This window comes from Osmerus mordax, chromosome 9 (assembly GCF_038355195.1).
Source record: "Osmerus mordax isolate fOsmMor3 chromosome 9, fOsmMor3.pri, whole genome shotgun sequence".
In the NCBI taxonomy this organism is placed as follows: domain Eukaryota; kingdom Metazoa; phylum Chordata; class Actinopteri; order Osmeriformes; family Osmeridae; genus Osmerus; species Osmerus mordax.
Genome location: NC_090058.1, coordinates 12,898,328 through 12,922,824, shown reverse-complemented (window position 1 = coordinate 12,922,824; position 24,497 = coordinate 12,898,328). Strand labels below are relative to the sequence as shown.

General features: G+C 39.0%; 2 protein-coding genes and 1 non-coding gene across 5 annotated transcripts in view; all 3 read right to left on the bottom strand.

Moving 5' to 3' along the window:
* LOC136949027 (peroxidasin) overlaps positions 1–19,389 on the bottom strand; it is a 42,432-nt gene extending 23,043 nt beyond the window's left edge. The window contains exons 1-6 of the mRNA XM_067243221.1: positions 19,205–19,389; positions 8,479–8,550; positions 7,136–7,207; positions 4,291–4,362; positions 1,678–1,749; positions 66–137 (exon numbers count right to left, since the gene is read on the bottom strand). Coding sequence (XP_067099322.1) covers positions 66–137; positions 1,678–1,749; positions 4,291–4,362; positions 7,136–7,207; positions 8,479–8,550; positions 19,205–19,389 — 545 coding nt within the window. The remainder of the gene's footprint in view (positions 1–65; positions 138–1,677; positions 1,750–4,290; positions 4,363–7,135; positions 7,208–8,478; positions 8,551–19,204) is intronic.
* Positions 15,787–15,869, bottom strand: trnal-uaa (transfer RNA leucine (anticodon UAA)). The gene has a single exon. It is a non-coding gene; the product is annotated as a tRNA-Leu (tRNA).
* A 3,243-nt stretch (positions 19,390–22,632) lies between the features above and the next one.
* The window catches only part of myt1lb (myelin transcription factor 1-like, b), a 45,617-nt gene continuing 43,752 nt past the window's right edge, over positions 22,633–24,497 (bottom strand). For all 3 annotated transcript variants that reach the window (XM_067242923.1, XM_067242922.1, XM_067242921.1), the window contains one exon: positions 22,633–22,773. In XM_067242923.1, coding sequence (XP_067099024.1) covers positions 22,633–22,773 — 141 coding nt within the window. The remainder of the gene's footprint in view (positions 22,774–24,497) is intronic.

Sequence of the window (24,497 nt, the reverse complement as noted above, 5' to 3'; positions counted from 1 at the left end):
ACATTTGTGTATTTCAGTGTTGGGGGTATGCTGTGATAAATAGTTAGGATCAACACTGTACTTACAGTCTTTTCATGGACTGCAGATGGGAGAAGGTTCCCAGAACAAGATTGGTTATTCTGTTGTTGTGCAAAAACCTGTGGCCGGAGGAAAGAGCGATGGAGAGATAGATGGATAGATAGATACAGAGAGAGAGAGAGTGAGAGAGAGAGAATTTTAAGCATTCACTGTTTACTGACCACAATCAATCAACATTCCCTATTACTGTAAACACACTGTCTGCTGAGGAAGAGAAGCAGGTTCATGAGATCTGAATACTATCAGTATGTACTATAACAGTGTGGACAATTCCTAAGTAGATAGCTCATTGGAAGAACATTTGCCTGCTGATCAAAAGATTCCAAGATAAAAGTGTCTTCTTAATGAAAACATTTTATACGAGTTAAATGCATGTAATACAAAGAAACACATTATTTAATTTTACATAAAAATTATGTGTACAGAATATACTGCAGATACAACAGTATAGAACAGCAGTACAGAGCAGATAATTATGTTTCATGTATCTAGAGGAAATCCTAGTATCACAACCTTCTAGCATCAGAATATTTTATTAGTGATAAAGATTATAATTGGTAAACCGGACTTAGCTGCCTACAATCTTAGTGTTCGCCTAATGACCGCGAAAAATAAAGAAAACGTTTGAATTATTTAGATGAACAGCTTGTGTTATGTTAAGATAGCGAATAAGTTCACTTACTTCAGCAATCACCATACAAATTTAGTTTGATGTGGATATATAAATACTATTGCATACAGTATACTGTATATGTATATACATACAAATAAATCTCACAGGGAGTTATTGATATATTTTCCAGGCTCATTCTTAGCCCATCGAATCCTTGTTATGAGAAGTTTGATTAGCAGAGGTTTCCATGGCATGCTGCTCTGTTGTTATGGAAACCTCCCTTTAATAACAGACTTATTATAACAAGGATTTGACACCCTTACATCTGGAGGGCTGAGTGTGATTGAAGAAGCAATCTATCTGTTCTCTGGGCTAAGTGCAGTGACAGACAGGTTTAACCCCAAGGAGAAATCACAAATGGTGCTGATGGGTATTTTAAAAAGCACTTTTTTGTGAGGAAAAGTATTGGCAATTGGTCAAAGTGGAAATTTCAATCATTTTCTACAAAATTCCTGAGGAATTCTCCAAAAGCACTCAAGCAACCTTAAGACAAGAGAACTACAATGAACAGGGAAAGCCAAAGTTACAGACACAACACACCGGCCAACAGGACAAAGTTTGAGCTGTCCTCACACCAATCCGGTTAGTATTCACCCAAGACGGACAGAAAACAACTGTCGAAACAGACCACAAGAGACTTGTAAAGGAAATTCCCTGTCCTAATATCATAAGCTTTTCTGAGCATTGGAAGGTAATTTGAAGGTCTGCCCAACATTGTGGTAAACACATTAAGGGCCTATTGGTCAGGGGACATCATTCTCTCATTGCTTTTAAGCATGGTTCATAGAATTTGTCTGTAGGAAACAGGGAGTTCTGTGTGCTCTGAAATGAACTATGCCAGGTCAAGTGTTTCAGGTCAATAAATTAACAAATTACTGTAAATTATATTTAGCAGGTGTTTTGTCGGACTTCATCTGTGAACTTACAGGCGCTCAAGCTTTGGTAGGTGGGTGAAGGATTCAGGCTCTAAGGACTCAATGTTGTTGAAATGCAGGTAACTGGAAAAGAGAAGAGCATTGACACAGCACAGGAGAATTGATTAGGATAATCATCCAAAACTCATTAGGCACAAACGTACAATCCTCAATAAATAACTTTGTTGTTTTCTTTTGCTGGTGATGATGAAGACAATGATGTGTTTCCGAAGTCCTTAATAATATATACTATTATATACACGATTCAGCCGTCTATGGAACATTACCTGTCCAAATAGCACATCTTTAACAGGGAATAAATCAAGCCATAACTCAAGCGTAACGGAATCTGAAGTTCATGCATTCCTATCTCATACAAGGTAAAAGTATAAGCCCATTGGCAAAAATGCACATATATAATAATGGAATACTGGAATAATGGAACGTTAACAGGATTTATGTTCAAGTACCAGTGAGCTGTCAAAGCATAACATTGAAGTTAAAGCAATAAATAAAGGTTAGAAAATGAAATCCAATAACACAGTCACTGTAAGGTACAGTTTTGTTTAAACAGAGAAAGCAACAGTCAAAAGCAAGCCAAAACAACTTTAGCCACTTGAGTGAGAAAAGTAGGCACAGCCTGTCTACAATATGGTCTTGTGCCCTCACATGAAACAAAATATTCATTTACAAATAGGTGACATTTGAAAGAATTTCTTTAAACAACTGTCTTCATTATCTGTGCCTTGTGACATACAATTAAACTTGTTTCCAAAAACAGACAGATTATGAGATATTTTCTTCAAGGCATTAAAAGCAAAAAGATAAGAGGATAACACCATAACAAATGTTACTGTAGGCAGCCACATTTAATGCCAAGGAGAATGAAAAAAAAAAATATATATTGAGAGAGAAAGAAAGAGAGAAAGCAGACCAACAAGAGAGAGGGGGAATCATTTATGACCAAATGGAAACAAATGTAATGACTATTTCAAATAAAATGATTTTTAGATGTCGACCCAAGTCTTATTTTAAAATCCAAATATGTGTTCTCCAGCACTAATCTGTCTAGTGCTGGAGTATCTGGCCAAGTTTTACGTGAGACTTAAAATACATTTGCCAAGATGCCACTTGCAGAACATTTTGCCAGAAGATATTGAGTGACTGAGTTATTTTTTCTTATTGGTTGTGGGTTTAAGGTAACACATTGGTAAATAGCCCAATAAAGTGAACCCAGTTCTGGCACAGAACTTGTCACCCGCATATAAAATATTTAATTTCAATTTAAACTGAACAGCTGCAAGGCAAAGTGTCTTAGACTTTGATTTGGTTGGATTTGATTTATATAGAGCAGTCCTTTAAGAAATGTGAGGCAAAATATATTTACTACATGGTGAATTCTTAATTTGTTGATGGGGAGACTTCATGGCAGACCATATTGGTTTGGTTAAAACCATAATGGGTTGATATAGGACAATTTAATTGGGTTTAACAGTTCTTGCACAAGAGCTGTATCTAATGTCAGGACAACTGCTGTTACATCATAGTGAGCTAAGCTTTTATGGAATGAGTAGAGATTCCCAAGACAGAATTCATTGCACAATGGAAACCTAATGGGCCAGATGGCTTTCAAACCTCCAAATCAAATATGATAAGGTGTCTTATAAATATATGCCATATATATTTATTCTTTGATCAAAAGGAACATATGTAATACACAAAGATGTAAAATAATTTTTGGGAAAAAAACATTTTGGTAAAATAGGTTTAAATGCACGATCATGCACAATTATACCAAACTTTATCAAACAGTTATTATGTTGAAACTTTATCTTATAGCTAGTAGTAGTAGACAGGAAAATACATAATTCTGTGGACAAAAAACTGCCAATACTTATAAATGGACACAAAGTTCCTATGCAATACAAACTAGCGGCACTTATTGCGATGCACAAGACAGAGGACTCACAAACTACATTCAAGCATAAAGGAAGGGCTCCCTTCAAAGGCACAGTACAGCCATGCTGCACGACAAAAGCTGTAGCTACAGCATTACATGAGAACAAAAGGTGAGGCTTGAAGTGAAATATGACTGCCATTGGGGCAGAGTGAAGATCAGGCCTTAGCTGGGGGCGAGGGGATTGGTGCATATCTGTCACTGAGACATGCTGCTCATGCAGGGCTGGGGGTTGAGGGGGGTCCGCGCAACACACAAGGGTGGGTGCAGACAACATGCATGATGCTGACGGGAAAGGGGGTATAAGAGCTTGTGTTTGTGTTTTTGCGTGTGTGTGGCAAAGAAGGGCATGGTCCCAGTCTAACTGAGAGATAACCATTAAGACTGATGTTGTAATCATGTAGACATTGTAAGGCACACATAGACCATTCAATGATCATTTCTAAGCCAATTTGATTCCACACGGGATTGTAAGAGGGTTTGACACATCACACATGACACCATGACATGCCACCCTTTACTCTTCACTACTTCTTACATAGTGATTTATGAAGTGTCTATGCAGGCCTTACTCCACTAACACTCAAACTGTGTCTCTTAAGAGTGGACATGTTTCTTGTTCTTGTGGGAGGAAGAAGAGGAGGGAGAGGAAAAGGTCGGTAACTTACAGTTGTTCTAGAGAGACAAGTCCCTTAAATGCTTGTCTGTCAATTGATTGGATTTCATTCTTGTACAAATAGCTGAAAGGAGAAATAATCAGTATTATTAGCATAACACAAACACAGGAGATCAACTTCTCCTCCGGTGGTCATTCAAGAATGCCTGAATTCAGTAGCTGATATATATTCCCGTAAAATCATGAACATTTCAACGACAGAATCAATGTGAGGTATTATATTTTGGACACTTAAAAAGGTTATTTACCTCACACCAAATGCAAAACATGTTTCTGTATGGCATGTCATGTTCTCATTACAATAGGTAATAAGAACTGAGACACAATATGCACAACATAGCCCCAAACTTTTTTTCAAAAGGAGTTTTGTGTTATGCCTCCTAAAATAATAATGGCTCATGGCTATAATTCCTTCCATCTGTCTTTGTTCTCTTCATGAACTTAATGAGAGACATGGATGGACCCTCTGTGGATGTATAGAAAATAAACATCTCCCTCCACTCGCTTTTTCATCAGCAAGCTCTCAATGAAATCATATGTGTGTTGGGATATCATATTTCACTCTGGGTGATGAGCAGATAAGTTGCTGAAGACCAAAGAATGCATTGAACTCTCGTTCACATCCTCGCTGACTGACACGCTGCCATTAACTGCGACCGAAACATCCTTCAAACGACGCTCAAGGGAAATCTGCTTAATGATCTAGATATACTTTATACAGCTCTCATGAAACATAACTTTTTTGTTAACTTCAAACATAGAAATATGTAGAAAAGCTGATGTAATCTAATAGAGCCTAAATATGAACTAATTATTTGTGACAATTAAAGTGTCCGTTAAAATTCCACTATATGACCCCGATGATCATAGAGCATAATAGTATGTGGAGTTTCAAGGTAAGTTGACTTGTAGAGGCTTTGAGGCTAATTGTAAAAAAGAGCACACCAGATGGATGAGTCATACGGTACTGTGTATGTATGTGTGTGTGTGCATATATAAGTGCTGTGTGTCGACATCTGTGAATGCAACATCCTGCGTGAGAAAAGGGATTCGGAAGCCATGGGGTCGACTCTCAAGGGGAAGAGGACTGGAGGGCTCTGCTTCAATAACCTGAAATTCCCCAAGTGGCCTCCAACATGGTCCAACAGTGAGAACTAAACTGACTGCTAATTTCCCTCTCAATTTTCACATGAAGAGTATAGGAGACTGAAAGGTTTTACTCCGCAACTATACTAACATTCTTGAACCCAAACCAACCTTGACCTTTATGATACAATGAAATCTTCCAACTATGCAATCAGCTTCAATGCCGGCCCATAACCCAGTTTCACCAAACTACAACTGAAAGATATTTTTATCACTGGAAGGAAATTGAAAATATACATAGCATTTAAAGTAAGAAGTCTCAAAGACAGTCATTTCACTACAAATTAAAATGACTATCCAATGATATTTAGCCACATAAAAGCAAATGAATCTAGATAAGAACACAGTACTTACTATAGATAGACGGAATGAACACGTTTCCCATAACTGGACCTTATGACCGCAAAATGACCTCTTTAAGGGGGGCAGTAAAGACTTCCACCTGGCTTTACAGACAGTACATTAAATACCTCAAGTAGTGGGCTTTAATGGGGTCTGAAGAGGGGTTTCGAGAGGGGACAATGCCTTGGGCCATGGTATACTGGGATCAGAAGGCAGGGGATCGGGGATGGCGGTATGTCTGTGATCACAAGGGCTGAGGCAGTGGTGGTGTCCTCAGATTAACTCTGCTTTAAAAAAGAGTGGGGCCTTTTAATTAAAATAGACCCTGAACGGACGTGGGAGTCACCCATGCTCCCAATTACAGCATGCAGTCGGGATAGAATGAGTGTGTGGTGTGGTTTGTGTGCGTGTGCAAGAGAGATTGACACATCCTCTCTTTGCCTAAACTTTTCTCCCAAGTGAAGCCTATACTGTAATTGACAAGACGGTGTCGAAATCATGACTTGTCTGAGATGTTTGCTAAGTCTAAACAGCGATGGGTTATGTCATGGGATCTTTCTATGCCAGATATTGTAGGTCGTCTCAACAAGACCTGATAAATGCGAGACCAAATCTCCTTTTGGCTTTGAATAACTCAAATACACAACAGAACACACAAGAAGAGTCCTGTAGGATAGACATGCTATACTACAGTAATATCTTAATGACCGTACAAAACAGTCCATCCCTCAGAAACAAACCCAAACGTTCATCAAGAATGAAAGGCGGTTCAACCATGTTATGAAGCCTTTAAGAAAAGGTCATTTTTACTGGGGGCCTGCTTCTGTAGTCCAGTGACAAAGTTAATCATGGAGCATTTGTGGGTGGGTTCCTATGGAGGGAGACGAGGTGAAGCCCAGTGAGAAGACCTTTCAGACATGTATGTTTTGCTCCCACCACAACTGAGGACCGGTAGTTTCTAGGGGGATGACTAACAAAGATAGGAACTACACCATAGCCAGCCCCGGGCTATGGTACACTATCCTCATGTCTACCTCTGTTCTCTACAGATCATTTGAGTCACCTCGCTCAGACAGACAAATACAGAGGATTAGACAATCTGTAAAGATTAACTTTTTACTTTTACCACTGTAAAACTGTTTGTCTGACAAAGAAGTCTAGCAACATCCAGTTTCAGCCATTGCCAAAGCCAGAAAGTGATTTTTCTAGCAGTATAGTCAGACATCTTTTAACATACTTTGTATTATTAGTTCAATTAGCACTAAAACTCCACCATCAACCATCTGGTCAAAATGGCAACCATATTATTTTAATAGCAGACAACAACCTTAACTTAAAGAACAACTTACAGATATTTGAGGTTTTCCAAGTCTTCAAAGGCACCTCTAGGGATCCTTCTGATGTGATTATTGTTAAGGAGGCTGTTGGGTAATGAAAACAAGCATTAGTAAAAGTCTGTAAGTGTGGTATTGTACCTACAAATCTCTAAACCTATACAAACCAGTATTGTAGAAATAGGGTTATGGCAAAATGAAATTCACCCAAAGCTAGAGAAAGTCTAGAGAGCACTATAGACGCTAAAGACAAAATGCTAGTCAACAACAGGAACTTTCAAGAACAGTTTGATGTTTGGCACAGCCTTACTCAAAGAGCATCTGTTTCCATTCCCACACTGTGGCACAATTTGTTCAGCATTTCTGATGGCTGACAGCATCATGGGATAGGATGTGTATTGTGTTCAAACTTCTTTGGGCTTTGAGTAGCCACAACTCTTGGATGGTGTTGTCCCTGCTAATATTCAACCAATTGATTTCAGTTGAACACTTCACTAACCCAATAGTTTTGATTTTGAGATCTGGATTTCTAAAAAGTAAGAGGAGGAACACCATCCACTTGGGCATGTTTAATGTTTGCTTTAAAGGTTACAGCTAAGCAGTTTGTCAGACTGGATAGGGAAAGCTAGACATCTATTTCAGTTTGAGACACTAATATTGGAGTTGACTCCGTTGTTTAAAAGACCATTAGGCTTTGGAATGTCATTGTTCAGTCTGTGTGAAAGTTTAAACCACAGACAGTCACAAACAGCCTACTGGCTGTCTGATAAGGCCAAAGACATGCTTCGTCCCAGAGGAAAGTTTTCCAGATGTCATGCTTTAAATATATAAACAAAGCACCATAAAAAAAGTAATTGTTGTCCACACTACTGTATTTTTGTTCTTCCTTTTTTTACAATGGGTACACATATACTTTTTTCCTTTCACTTCACCAGGTTTCACATACATGTGCAAAGACATGCTTTGAGACATGCCGACCTTATCAATTTAGTGATGCAGCATGTCTGTCTCTGAAGAGAGCTGACACATGATGATGGATGGCTTAGGAGTGAAGGGGAAAAATAAATTCCTCTCAGATTATGAGCTGACCTACATGTGTGAAACCATAGCACAGGGGAGAGCAAAAATGTGCCCCTGCACGTGCACTTCTAGCAAGAATTTCGTAGGAAAACCTGAGAAATAGACCAGCGTTGGTTCCAAAACTATCGACTTTCAGGATAACTTAAAAACCACAACTGAATACAAAACTAAGAGCCAAACCCATTGTATTAAGTTGGACAGGGACAATGACCTGTCTAGAATCTATAAAGACATATTTTACACTTGGAGAACAGTCAGTGACCATATGTCTGACTTACAGTGTGTTGAGGTTCTGTAGCCGTCTAAAGGAGCCAGGTTGTAAGTCCTTGATTTTGTTGAACCTCAGGTCACTGTGAAAGAAATATAAACAGTGAAATACAATGATTAAACTCTGAAACTGTTACAGATGAGTCCTCAACAAAAACATTTCAGTTTGAGAATCTTCAAGGAATGAATCAGTCTGGTACAGCAAAACTTGCCCACATGTGAAAATAAATGACATAGCAAGGACATGAGGTAATTATGAAGGATGATATCTTGCATTACTCATTTCACAAGAACACCATTTATCAAACTTTAATCATGGGGGTTTATTTCCTTAACATTTACCCTAAAGTTAACAATTAGGTGGCTAGTTACTACTGTTAATGATTTTAGTGCCACCTCCCTTGAACCATTTTATTATTGAGACCACATAATTATATGGGATACAACATGACATGAAACTCTTTGCTGTTTATGATCAATTACTTTGGCATTATAGGCCTGTAAGACCTGACTATAGCACAGCATGGGACCTGCAACTGAAATCATCTGGAATGTTAGGATCAAAATGTGATACAATACCTTACTGATCCGCAGTATTATTTCTTCTCTAACTATATGGGGGCATTACCAGCTATATTGTCTCATTGTTTGACATATGAGTCATTTACCAAATGTATTTTAACAAGACAATAATAGATACATGCATTTTTCTAAATACATATGATGGGGACTAGCTCCTTGTCTGAGGAACAAACTACTGAATTTTGCCATCATGAGCCAAGCCAGTATATCATCACGTGAGTAACTAATCTCCAACCATCAGTCTGTTCCAAAACAAATGCATGCTTATGGTTCCCTGGCCCTGACAACAGAAACAGCAGAACAACAACAGAGTCCGTAACTGCCGCCTAGACGTATCAGACCCAATATGGCATTGTGGGTACATGGTAACATGGGTATGGAAACATTATGACAATGGTCAAGCCACAGAAACAAAGCTATTGTGAGGTAAATTCATCAAAATGCATCAAATACATTTGCTTGCATAGCCTTATTTACAAGCAATATCACAAAGGGGTTCACAGATGCGCATAGAACTCCACCTATACCGACCTAAAACCCACAAGTAAAAACTCTCAAGAAAACAAAAATGGAGGAAACCTTGGGAGGAGCAAGGATTCATTCCTCCAGAGAAGAGTAGATACATAAGAACTAAGAACCTATTGTACCACACACCAGGCCTTCTGCAGTCCACTGATCTTAAAAACACTAACACAGCACTTCTTGACAGGATAAGAAGACTAAACGTTAAATGTGATGTAACGGTTCCAAAAATGATCCCACTTGAAGTTTTACTGATTGGATACCTGAAACGGAAGTACAGTATTTCTTTGATTGAACCCCACCCTCGGATAAGCGGTGCAACATCTTATTTTTATTTACCATAATTCTATTTGATTTTTTGTTTACTACAGTACCAAAGTACAAAACTGTCACTAAATATACATTTCTACTTCACTATCAGTATCCTCGTCGGCATCCTCATTAGAAACATCCAATCATCGATCTAACTTTATGTTTGCGGCTTATGCTTTTCTGGCTGTTAATATATATAGTTGACAGCACACTTACTTGCATACTTACACTGTTATGCGATCCCAGAGATGTAGCCTACCTACTAATAAATAAACTGCTTTGCACTGTCCCTGTGTTGTTCTTACTTACTAATTAAATAAATACTGCCATCGTATAAACGCCGCCCTGCACCACAAAAACATGTCCTAGTTCAATAAATCTCGAAGCGTTTAATTGAAGAAATATGGTACATGAATACAATGTGTGAGTGGCCAGAACAGATTCAGTATATGTTCTGCCTTCATCCGTTTTTTGTCCTTCCTTCCTCATCTTTGATCAAACTTTCGTAGGAACATGACCATGTGGTTCAAATTCACAATTTTGTTAGTTAGCTTTGTATCCATGTTAACTAGTTACCACATGCACAATACGCAATGAGGCCAAATCATAAAAAACATACATTGCTGGATTATTCACTTTCTTGTATTTCTATGCAAACCTGTGCAAAATAACAGTGACCTGATTTCATAGCAAGTCAAATATTTATGGTCACTCGCTCCATAAAAGCCTATGCATGTGTATCCAATTATATGGCCAAACTTTTCATATACTTCCTATAAGAGGCTACAGAGGTGGCTGTGTGCTATGGCTAGTGTGGGAAGCCCCCATCACTGAGTATGCAAAATAAATTGATCTTCTATCTGACACACCATCATATTAAACTGTAAGTTATATAATAGAAACCGAGGGTGAAATAAATACAGAGAAAGAAAGAAAGAAAGAAAGAAAGAAAGAAAGAAAAAAGAAGGGGGAGGACACAAATAAAAAAGTGTAATCCTGCTTGGCTCTTGCATTAGCTAGTCTATAACTTTACTGTTCCTAAACATAGCTAACATTATGAGTTAAATAGATTCCACAGGTGGCAGGACACTGCTATGCGGAGGATATGTGTCTTGAGGCTGCAGGGTTAAAGCAGAGTGTATTGTCAGGGCATGCTGAAACAAGGGTTGACGGCTGAAACAAGGCTTGCCTCTAGGCTCAGCGGAATGATGAGAGGAAGAACAAGGATGGTGTAAAGGTACAGGCTAGCTCAAATATAGAGGTGCCAACAGTACAAGTAGTTCAAATACAAAACTGCTGAGGACGTCTGTGTTTATGGGTGTTTTAGTGTCACTATAAATGACACCATCAAAATATATAAATATAGACTGAAACCTTAAACTGCCAAAAAATCTATTTTGCAACATTCTTCTACTGTCTCTATTTTTCTCAAGCACTTACAGCAAAGACCAATCTGATGACATTCAACGATACTGTTTCATAACAGAATTCTCTCATCTAGTGTTTAAGAAAGGGGAAGGCATTCTATAAAGGTCCCAGATACCTTATTGACTGCAGTGCAGGAAAAACACACACAAAATCACATCTTAAACATTCACAGAAACGTTCACACACGTCCAGAGTGTGTGAACGTTTCTGTGCTTGAAGGAACATTAAGGGTTGCCGGGTTTCCTGTTACTGTGCACATTGTTACTGGTATTGGTAATGCAATAATAGTCCCACAATGGATGTAAACAAGTCTTCACATTCAATAGCGCTGTCCCCCAAAAGACAACAGATAAAAACAAGATACCTTGACGATCCCCTGCCTCAAATGGACCAAACAGCTTTTCCCCTTCAGCAAAATACATGGTATTAAGTATAGTATCAGGTGTGAATGACTTTACTAGCCCCAGGAGTATCCGCTTCCAGGATCAGCTGCAGCTTCTGAGTATCTTCTTGCCAGAGAAGGAGAATCTCAGGAGGGAGAACGTGAGAGAACAATTATGGCCGAGCTCCAATATACATTCAGACTGTTCGCTATTACATATATTTTGAGTGTGCCGTACAATTCCACTGCAAAAACACCATTCACTGAAAGAAAGTTGTTCAGATTTCAGGGCAGACAAATCAATGCCTATTGATGTTAATTGGGACTAGGCTCATTGATAGTCCATTGGCTAAGTCAGTCGGTTTTGACGGCAGCACGTCATAAACAGCTTTTTGGTTCAGTGACTCAAAACAATCATGGAGCAGGATTATACAAAGTATCGCATTAATTCAAAAACAACCAAGACCAATGTCAACAGTGGCTGGCAATACTACCTGATACGCCAGACGTTACTGTAGCTTTTTTATCCAACCACTCATTCAGAATCAGATCTTAAGATGTATTGTAACCCCATAGCACTTAATTTGCAAAAGGTGGGGTCAAGTTCAACTACTGATTAAAAGGTTGTAAAAGACAGTAAATCTGTCTTTTATGCTCTTAAAGTCTGCTGTCTGGAGCTACACTCTTGATCTAGAGCTGTTGTGGTATAGGGATTAAGTGAAGTCAGTAAGTGTATTAATGTGATATGAGGACTTTGGTGGCCAACTAAAAAGCCTAGAATTCCTGCAAGAAACTGATTTGCAAGTACTAATACCCATACCCATACCCACAATCAGCTCTGGAAACACATTTATGTACAAAATATTGTTCAACACAGCCCTTCAGGACGAAAATGGCCTATGCTTTACAGTTCCTCCGTTAAGGCTGTAGACGTATTGAAAACAAAAAACAAATAATTGTACTACTTAATTCCAAACTCAGTTAGGCCTGAATTTACATATATAGCAGTCTTTGCTCCAAATACCCCTAAGAATCTTACAAACAAGACCATCCTAAGACGTCTGAAGCCAGGGTGGAGTCTAACTTCTAGAACATCTTGTGAGGTCATGCATTACTTTGCCACATGTGCAGATCCAGTCAACACACTCTTGGAGAGGAGGTAAATACACACAAGGGGTGACACAGTACAATGTCCATGACAACCCTTTGGAAACAGGATGCAACTCTTGTCTGGGTTCTCATTGGTTGGCTGCCTATACAGCCATTACAATTTCACAGGGGAAATTCCACTGAACAAATAGCTAGGCCGATAAGAGTGTCAAGCCTGATAACTGCACCAACTGTGATTAGCAACCAACAACTTGAGGTTTTGCCTGCTGCGATACATTTTTCAACTTGAATTTAAGTGCTTATTTAAGTTTAGTTTCTGGAGAACCTTCTATGGAATGAGATTCTATGAAAGTTGATCTGGGACATTTCTAGCTCTAGTTAGCATCTGACTGCCATGTGTGGAGCCCCCTCCCTGGATCCCTCCCCTTTCCACAGTCACAGGATTATTTGGCCGTGTGACATATGCCCGAGTGGGCTCGCCAAGGACTCTCTGCGTGCGTGAGTCATTCTTAGTTAAACAAGAACATGGCTGCTCTGTTTCCTGGAGGAAGAAACGGCACATCTTGATCTCCAAACATGGCCGACTAGGGCTTACTTCTGGCAATATGCATCTAGTGCAAAAAGCCAAGGAGACTTCCTTTTGTTTCTTGTCAGAAACAATTGTTTCTTGTCAGGGGATTGCTGGTTCATGCTGGGAGCCTTTCAAAGTCCCAAGGAGACTGAACAAGTTGGAAGGAGGAGAAAGAAGTGCCCATAATAACCTAAACAGGCTGGATATTCATTTTTTTCAAGGACTGGTTTTTAGACACGAAGACGCGAACTAAATGAAAAGTACGTTTTTTATGTTACGGTATCTCAATTAAAAGTGGCTGGCCAGATGCATTAAAGTCAAATTATTTATGTACTGATCTTATCATATCACTAAGATCATATATTGTATTAAAAAGGTTGTCTTGACAGGATACAACGACAAAACTGTGTGTCAGTAAACACTTCGATCTTTCCTCAAGAGAAAGAGGACGAATATATTTGACATTCTTGGGACATAGGACAGCTCTAAAATATTGTTACGATACAGAATAGAAAAAATGCCGCTCATTGGATAGGTATCCCTTAATGGGACACCAACAGAAAAAGGGGCATTGAGGGTTTCCTTCGAGAGCTATCTGCTGCCCAATCTCCCTGTGCAATGAGCAAAGCTTTGGGGATTTCTGGCTTTGCATTCCATAATGCCGCAGACTGAATGCCTCACAAAGCCTGACTGCAGCAAATTCCACACAATGGAAGTCCTCTTTCCCTCCCTGACTTCCTCACCCAGACCAGGTCAGTGGAGCCCAGTGAAGCTGTAGGCCCATATCACAAGGAAAAAAAAAGAGAAAAGAAGGGAAGAAACAAACAGAAATAAAGAGAGAGTGATGATCAACCATTATTAGGTAATGGATTTGACCTCGGTAGGAAAGGGCTTAGAGTGGAAGGCTCGTAAATCTGACCACAAACGAAGGGAATGTTAGAGGGTAGATCCCTGTCTTGCTTCTGACTTGTCTTCCTAGCCCCAACCCTCAATGAATCAATATGCTTCTACTTTTATGGGAACACCACGCTCCACTTAACCCACAGAGAAATGGTTCTTGTAGCGCTTCTCTTTTCTAATCCCCTGTGGTGGAATTTACATTTTCATTTGATTAATTTTGCTTTTGTCCAAAGTGACTTCAAATGCAAAAGTGCATGTAGAAAGTACAGCATAACGTTAAGAATGACATACTTCTAACAGTACTTTGATGGTTAGAGTCAAGGAGCCATCCTGAATCGGAGCATCATGAATACAGCCTTTCTGAATAGAGACATTACATAAAGGGGCTTAACCAAGCCATTGCAAGTCACTTAATGAGCTTGCACATTTACAACAGGAATACTCCCAGTTGCTATGGCGTCATTCATTTGTTTATAATAAGAGTTAACTTTACCCAACTTTAAACACATTTCCCCCTGGTGCTCCAGACCATGTGATAACGCACACCAAATACCACAGAATAAGTAACAAGCAACATGCTCTCATGCCTACCCAACAGTAAGATGACTGATACAAACGTGTCAGCCCTTCTCATCGTGATGGTTTTCTAGTCTTCCACAACTTCAAAAGTCAATGACAATCCTTCTCATGTCCTGAAGCTTAACCCTTGTGTTATCTTCAGGTCATTCTGACCCATCAGTCGTTGTGACCCACCGTCGTATTGCGACAACTTTACCGCATACAAAAACAAAGTAAAGCAATTTCTTTTAACCGTTGGGCTGTCTCAGACCCCCCACATTGCGAAGGTTAAAAGAAAATAATTTTTATTTGTTTTTGTATTGGGTAAAATTGGGTAAACACAACGATGGTTCGTTATGAACCTTTGGGTCATGTGACCCGAAGGCAGCACGAGGGTTAAAACAGGAGAACACAGAGACTTGGTTAAGCGCTGAAGAGTTAGCTGGCTTCAACATCTGTGTGAACCATGCAGGCCCAAAGGGATCCACAGTGCTGAAAGCAAATAGAGCTGACAATGTGAAAGTAATCATTTCTCCATCTTAGGAAATCCCAAAGTGGGGTTGTTACATAAACGTGAAGTAATGTACCCTCGAACAGAAAGCCCTAAGAGAAAACCCCTGAAACACAAATGTCGGGTGAAAGGATGGGCCTAAAAAAAGATGACTTCCATGTTTCTTTGACAAAGCAGTATGAATAACAACCCACACCCAGGTGCATTGCCTCTGCGTACAGTCATTTGGTGGAAAAGCTTTCATTCACCTTTTACCCAAGTGTGAAGAGAAATAAGAGAGGTGTTCTGAACTCAATACACAGTTTGCTACTGACTTTGAGCCAACCCAATGTCTGAATCTCAAATACAACCTCATAAAAAAGATGAATTTCGCAAATACCATGAGAAGTAGTGTTCAGATAAGTGTTACATTTGGTGCCCTCAAAAACAGAACAGTGCTGTGTTACCAGGAGTGGGGTTCGAACCCACGAGGACGTACGCCCATTGGATCTTAAGTCCAACGCCTTAACCACTCGGCCATCCTGGTGAACTGTGACAATTAACCCATCTGCTATGAATTACTAGTAGTTTAGTTAATAGTAATACTTGTAAGACTGTAATCTTGCTTCAGTGTGAGCAGTTAATTATTACATCACGTGTACTGTACACAGTTCTTAGCATCTCACACATTCAGCATTCAACCCAGTGAGCATAAGAATTCCGGTAAATTCAGATTATATTGCTAAAATGAATATTTGAGTACTAATTAAGATGAATAATACTAAAATACTAAAATGTCCAAATATTTAACAGGCATCCAGAAAATCCTATCCTAACCCTAATTCCATTTTTAAATTCCTGAATATCCTCCATTCATTCCTCCCAAATGGCCCACAAATGATTGTTTATTCCTAATTCATTCCCAAACATTCCCCATTAATTCCTTAGAATTTGCCAGAATTCCTAGGGAAAGTATCCATCTCCTGGAATTTCGCAGTTCTAGTAGGACTTAGCTTGGGGGTACCCAACTCACTGACCCATGGGATTCTCCATGTTTGCGTCCTCTTCCAAATGCTGACCTCTGGGGAAACAATATTCCAAAAAGAATGTCTTTCAGCCCACACCACTTAAGGAATGGCCACAATAGTTGGAGTGCCTGCTGACTTGATGAAGAGATTACCCCAAAAAGATGTGTTTTGTGTATATTGTTTTTTTAAAGACAAGCCAACTCAATTCTACTCCGACTAACAGATGGCTTCAAAAACAGCAAAGTGGGTTGAAATATTGCCTACACAAAGGACTGACAGGGGATGAGGAAAGAAAAAGGGAGAGCCAAAAACAGTTAGAGAATGAGATGGGAAGGAAGACAAAAGGGTGAGATACTTTCCAGCACATTTTGTAACATACCTTCCCACAGTATTAAGGAAGTTTCTCATGAAATATTGGCCTCTCATACACTCCAGTGTTGATGAGGAATGTCCTCGTCAGACACCAGTACTTTGTCAGAGTGAAGAATGCAACTCCAATACAGCGTGTCTGTAGGCAAATAAATAATCTACCTTAATTAACCACCATGACCCAGACCTAAACCCTTCCCATGTTGTCCAGTACAATATCCACGCACGCACACACACACACACACACACACACACACCACACTTATTCAGTCATTAACTGTGCAATAACTGTTGTACTAGGTATATACCAGAATACTAGTAGTAATGAAAGGACACACACCTAAACACACTGCCAGGCTTGAGCATTCACACTCCTTCAAAGGTGTTACTCCACTCCATTTACTCCACTCCAACTGTTGAGTAATGGGGTTTAATGCCATCTGCCTCTGCAGACAGAACTCATATTGCAGGCAGACAACTCCAACAATTAGGAGTTTACTTGAAAGGTGTCTCGTGACCATAAAGGGGTAGCAACGTGCATCATTTACAAAGAAAGAATGGGAAGCAGAGCATTCAGCACTCATGTCCCAACAAGATCCAACTAGAGGCAAGGTGACAGGTTGCAGGCACTTAAAAACCCCAGAGAGTTAAAAACCTAGTGACATTGATGCATGCTTGCCTCCTCTGATAGATTTGGAGGCATCCAAGGGAGGAGGAAGAAATTGAGGGGGCAGCCTCAACCAAACAATGCTGACACTCCCATAGCATAGCTCGTCTCTGATCCTGTGGCAGTAACTGGGTAAGTATGAACCACTGGTTCCTTATGGAGATTGGAGGCTGCATGCAGATGTCAGTGCACACTGCTAATTCTGAGCACGCTGTTCTTGGTGTCGTTAAGACTGGTTCAGTCACTCCTTTGTGCCCTGCTGCCTGGCTGAATGAAGGTCTTTATTTTCGCAGATGTATTATGGGGGTGGAAAAAAGTAAAAAGCCAAAAATCACATGGGTCAGGTAAAAACAAGGGGGCAAATATTTCTGAAACAAGACTGTTTCAGAGCTTGGAGAGGCTGTTAGCAGGCTGGTTGGGAAGGCAATTAAGCCACCCACAACATGAGGGCAAACTGTTTAACCAGTGACCTCACAGTGGAGTGCTTGTGATTTAGACAAAGTTTAGAAGGGCCACTCCTCTTGAAATGAAGGGATATTTCCTCTGAGGGTCAAACCTAATCATACGGTTTGGACCTCAAACTGTTATAATTAATCCCTGTTCCTCTTGTCATGTTGAAGGAAAGGATGACATATAATAAAATGATATTGCCATGGTGTGTTGCATTAACCAAAATTATATTTAAAGTTGTGATTGACCCTCTTCTTTCCAATTAAAGAAATGAAGACTACACTACCACAAATATTGCATGAAACTAAGATAGTGTCTTGATGAAAAGATGAACCCAAAACTTTTAATATCATCTAGACATCTTAAGCAAATGACAGAAAACAAGACATTGACAATTGAACAGCAATGACAGAGATGTGTCATCTACAAGATATCTGTAGTCAGGTGGCTGAGCGGTTAGGGAATTGGGCTAGTAATCAGAACGTTGCTGGTTCGATTCCCGACGGTGACAAATGATGTTGCGTCCTTGGGCAAGGCACTTCACCCTACTTGCCTTGGGGGAATGTCCCTGTACTTACTGTAAGTTGTCTGCAAAATGACAACAACAAAAAAAGACTAAATCTGTAAGATTATTGATGCATGAATGAGGCATATTTGGCAAAGGTATCTTGCTTATAGCATAGGTTTACATAATTCAAAACAATCCTCTGAACCATGTCTGCAAGAGCGAGGTCAACTTGTTGCACTTTAGCACACAAAGCTCCCACACAGAGAGCTCTATTAACGACTAGACTCATCTCAATGCCATGTCTAGTTCCAACAGCTTGTAAAGACCTCATACTTCGGATCTGTAAACCAGGGCTGTGACTGCAGCTTAATGGTCTAGTGTCAAAACTGTTTTAGATTTTCAGTAGGTTGCTGAAACATTCCATGTTTTTGAGGGAGCTCTGGTGTCAAGCCTTTGTGATCCTTTCCATTAATGTACCGCAAGTCTATTGGAAAAAAAAGATCTGTAGGACACTGAATCAGAGTTGGCATTTCAAAAGTAAATAAATGAAAAACGTAATGAACTATATACGTTAACTAAATAATCCACATATCCCCACTTGATTATAAACAATTTTCCTCATCTCTTTGAATAGCTCTTGCTTTCTTCTTTCTTTGTTGACTAATACGATGCACAGAAATAACTTTTAATCCACATGAGATAGCCGTCTTAGAATGGCCGTTTTCAACACCAAAATATAAGTAGGCCTAGCCTACATTACTACGATTTAGTTGTTTTCATTGCATTTTCGAATTTCACACTGTGTTCCCGGTGTCTCGGGAGAAGCACTTTTTCCATTAGAAAGACAGTAAGCTACTTACAGGATGGTTGTTTGAGGAGAGACCGCAGGTACTGTTTCGAGGTTTAAATGCATACATCTCACTGTGGTTCGGAAACATAGACAACGGCTTGGACAAGAAAGGACACGCTGCGGTCCACTTGCGACCAGAAACAAAGATAAGGCATAAAGAAACGGAGAGAAAAGCTGGCCAGTCCACATCGCCATTGCTAGGGAGTCAGCCGTGTAGATAACACACCGCCAGCTACTCCTCTCACCGACTACATCAACTCAGTTATTGTAAAGCTGAGGAATTCGGCTGGCCGGGTCCCACCTCCCGCCTTCTCAGAGAAAGAAGTAGGGCAGTGTTACAAACTGTGCGACAATGCAATAAACCAATCAAAGTTTCCTTTCAAACATGACTGGAAAACTGGCCAAATACAATGATAAGCTACTGTGTTACAAATTTATGGACATAATTATTTATGGACGTAATTTAGAATAGGTCTCCCTTGTCATATTCATATACACCCATTTACAAGGCCGGATGCATTCTACATTGCCTGGACAATTATGTTAAATGTCAGGCCTATGTATGAATATGTGCAGCAAACAAGGTGTTATAAAAAATACATTAGGCAATGTCAGGTTCGGTTAGAATACTGCCATGTGCTCTAAGATCACATAGATACAGTACAGTACAATACATGCTGGAGAACAGATCAATTTCGTGATTTGTTCGGATCAATCAAACAGGCTTGGGATCTTAGCTTTGTAGGGCCCATCCGGTCTATGCTTCCCTCTGCTGGTTTCATGTTGTATGTCAGCAAACTTTACTAGGATGGCTTCCCAAATGAACAGAAAAAGCTATTCCATATTCCAGGCCCAGAGGCTTTTCTGCAACGAGATCCCTGTTTGTGTGTTGTCTTACCTTTTCCTATCTCTGAACCTCACTGCTTCATATTCGGTGTAAATGTAATTACTGGAATCCAGATGAGGGTGGAGGACTCATACAATAATGTAAACATTAAATCTGCAGGCCTGTGGCAACACAATTTTTCTTTATTCAGAGTAAGATGTGTCAACATCCAGCATGACAAAAATTGTACAAAGTTCACAATTTAAAAATGAAATATCACAGCAACTTGTGATCTTACACATTTATAGCAAAATTAAAATGTCAACAAATCCATGCTGTGTCGTACAAAAATAAATCAAACTTCAGTTCCACAGACCACAATATTTTATACAAAATCCTGTCTTTGTTAATGATTACCTAAATCAACTTCAAATGAATAAGTAATAAATTAACTCTGATGAATCCACAATTTATATGAAAAGTCAGCATTCTAATATGTGACACCTTTTGCGTTCCCTATGTAGATAGTCACAGATAACTTTTTTCCCAAAACTGGATATTATTTAGGGTATCGACGATATACGCAGGTTTGTGCTTTAAAAATCCCTTTCCATCGTACCAATAATGAAAATCAATTCAAAACTTATACTAGCTATTAACTCTACTGAAAGCATCACTATATTGGCAAAAAGCTGCAGACACGATGCTGTGGGGAAGAGGCATAAAACGCAGCCATGAAGGATGGGGAGTCCTAAAAGAGGACTTCATGAGATATTGGGTAAATGAAAATAATCTTTTGCATTATCTCTCATATTTGTTCTCAAAAAGGCAAATTCTGAACATGGTCGCTAACAACTAGCACAACAGAATGGGTAGGTACAGTACGTACAGTTACAGAGTTGACACTGAACGCACCCCTTCCAGGGATTCCCAACCTCCAGGGAAACTGATCCCGTTATTTTCTGCGCCTTTTACCTTTTCATTGATTGACTATTTAATCATTTGTACAGTGATTAGATATAAAGTGCTGCTTGGGGATTGGTTCATCTTCATACAACATGCCCAAAATGAAAGAACAACATAATTTTACACTTGCTAATACAGTATGCGGCAGAGTTCAATTCAAGTCCCTGTAGTTGTCCTTCAGTGGTACTTTCATCCCCTACAGTGGCTTCTAGCAGTTATTTATTCCAAACGTGTGTCATGGGGGACACCCGGAAATTGCACGCTGCCGCATGTTAGGTTAATATCTCTTGGACAAGTGCAAATAGTCTAGTGGCACATAAGTGGGGGACAATGACCCTGTAAGTCCCGCTCTCATACTCTATAAATACTCTTTACAAATGTTTTCTGGTAATCCTCCATTTAGGCTCTCAGGTACTGCTTTAGTTTCTGTAGAAACATCAAAACATGGAAACAAGGTGTCCCAGTGCAAAATTGTATGTAAAGAAATTGGAACTCATATACTATATTTCACCTCTATAACTCCAAGTCCCATGTTTGTTCACTACTTTATTAAAGAATTTGTTTTCTATTAACAGATTTATAAAAAAAATTAGATTTTACAAAAGATTATTTTCTTTACTGCACTTTGTTCATAAACAAGAAATTGCATAAAACGCTTTCTTTTTCTTGTTGATTGTATCCCTTATCTATAAACATTTGTTTTAGAGATAGATTGCTAAGACAGTAATCAATTTTATTAATTAATCAGAACTTAGAACTTTTGAACTTTGTAACAGAAGCTGCAATGGTGTATCCACAATAAATAGCCATTGAACACCATGTTACTTACAGACTGACAAAGAGTCTCTATGGACACATTGGTCCATTGTGTTTCTTAAGGAGCACATTGTCCCTCCTTGGTAAGGGGATTCACACCATTGGGTTTCCGTGTCAAGATGTTTACAATAAAACTGTAACATTTATACATACGTCAGGTCAGTTTCTTTTCAAACTCAATTTCAATACCAATCACAAAATGCCCCCACCTGTGGCTAATAAACCACTTTCGAAAGAAAAATACATTTCCTCAAGGTTGTTGAAAAATAAAGCAACTGGTGACCAAGTCTTGCTATTGAACAATCTGGGCACAAGAACAAACAAAAAAACATACAAAATCATCAAGTTCAAAAATTATCTACAAAGGAAACAAGATAATTGAAAAACAGCTACAAACTTGCACCTCCCAGGGTTTTTTTCATTGTCCAGGTCAGTTTTTCACCTAAAATGCTTAATCATCAAGCAATAAAAGAACAAAATACCTATATTTGTAGTTTACTGTTCAGAAATATACACGAAAAATGTGCATACATGAGCAGCTAGAACCATTACATCACACTATGTTAGCTCATATGAAAACGTACAAAATGTGAATGTCCTCAAAAATTATTTTGACGGATACTCATTTTTTTTGTCAAAGCAAGACCCAAAAGAAAACCATTATGAAGGTTCCGAAGCATAACATTTCTTTTTTTCTTGAAATAACAGAAGTCAATATACTGTATAACACTGTATGAGAAGTTACAGCAACCAACAATGTTCCCCTTGCCTGTACATGTTGAGACCTACCACCTCTCTTGGAGAAGCGGTTTTCAGTATTTGCTGGGTAGTTAAACTTGGATCCCTTGAACTGCCTGTTTGATGTTCTCCAACAGAGCTTTGTTCTCCTGGCTCTGGTACTGCTCCTGGTTAGTGTACATGTCTGTGAGCGTGGTCACGTAAGCGTCCAAGTTCTGTTCACTGATAGGCTCCTATGAATCAGTTCAAAACACAGTTGAATTAGGTGGTATCTGCAGAAAGTTGAACAATGAACAAACAGCAGAACAAGGGGATCACTGTTCTCTGAAATCAGCATGTTAAGACTTTTATCAAGTCTGAAGTTTTATGTAACAGATAAAGACCAAAGACAGCAGGAATGAAGACATCACTTTAATTTTAAAGTTAGACTAACTAATTTTTTTCTTGCATGGAAGAGGTGATACAGGTCTTAATAACCACTAAGAAAAAAAGGGGATTTAGATTAAGAAGGGGGTTACTCCAAACAACGCTTAAAAATGGTCACACAGCACATAGGATCCCACTTTTAATCTTTCACTTTCCATATATCAAGATGAACTTTCTCTTACTCTCTGGTGCAACTGTAAGCAGCTGTTATTTCTAATAGGAGCTTCTTTGTGTACCAGCGGTTTCTATGGAGGAAAGATGAACACAGAGCTATTAGTAAGCTGAATGCAAATGTTATTCACACACACACATTCAGAACACGTAAAATATACTGTGGTCCTCAGGACCGTATGACTGAATCCAGCTCACAACATGAAAACTATTCAATGGTCTGATGTGAACAAATGTTTTAGGAATGCCCCCCCAAAAAGGTTATGTACATATTTTCTTCAGTTTTTATTATTTTCCCCTACTATTAGGATAATGTGAAAACCGTTTAGCCTAATGTCCTAAAATATGTTATTTCATGTGAATGCTGAATATTGTAATGAACACATAGTATTACAAGGTTTTATCAATTAAAGGATGTCACGTTTGCTGTATACTTGATACTTGTACTATAGAATACATTTTAAACTTTTGTTATTTGTTTTTAAATGCCTGAACAACCTTGCTCCACCATTTTTAACTGATCTGCTTCAGCCCTACTGCCCATCTCGATCCCTAAGATCAGCCGACCAGCTGTTGCTGACAGTTCCTAAAATAAGGCTGAAACTCAGAGGTGACAGAGCATTTGCCGCTGCTGCACCCAAGCTTTGTAATAAGCTGCCGTTTAATATCAGACAGGCCTCCTCGCTCCCTGTTTTTAAATCTCTTTTAAAAATGCACTTTTACTCCCTTGCTTTTAACTTACCTTAAATATTCCGTCATTCCCTAGAAATCACTTGCAGTGAGCTTGTTTGTTTGTGTTTTCTATATCTATTTATTTTATGTATTTTTATGTATCAATGTAAAGCACTTTGGTTTCCCCTGTGGTTTTTTAAATGTGCTATATAAATAAAGTTGATTGATTGATTGAAAACAAAATAATTCTATACAAATGTATAATTGTTAATTAACCACGGGATTGTTGTGTTGGATTTACAGTAAATGTAAGTACAATGTACAGTGGCTTCAGAAAGTACTGTGATTATTTAACTGTTAGCATACTTTAATTGGTTGTAGATTTAATTGTAGATAGTTAAACTTGCCATTTTGCCTTTGCCCCCCCCCCCCCCCCCCAAAGGCAAAATGTGGTGTTTCTGATTGGCTGGTGGAATTTAACTCTGTAGCTATAACTCAAGACAGCTCACAATTTGACAGAAAACTCACCTTAGTATGCCTGCACCTTGTCCATTAATTGTATATAGTGGGACAAGTTATCTCTTACTTCTCAGCATGAGAAATGCAAGGTGTTGCGTGAGAGCGTGAGAAAAGGTTGAAATGCATGAGACTTGAGAGCCCTGTATTATGTTTGTGAAAAACAACATTT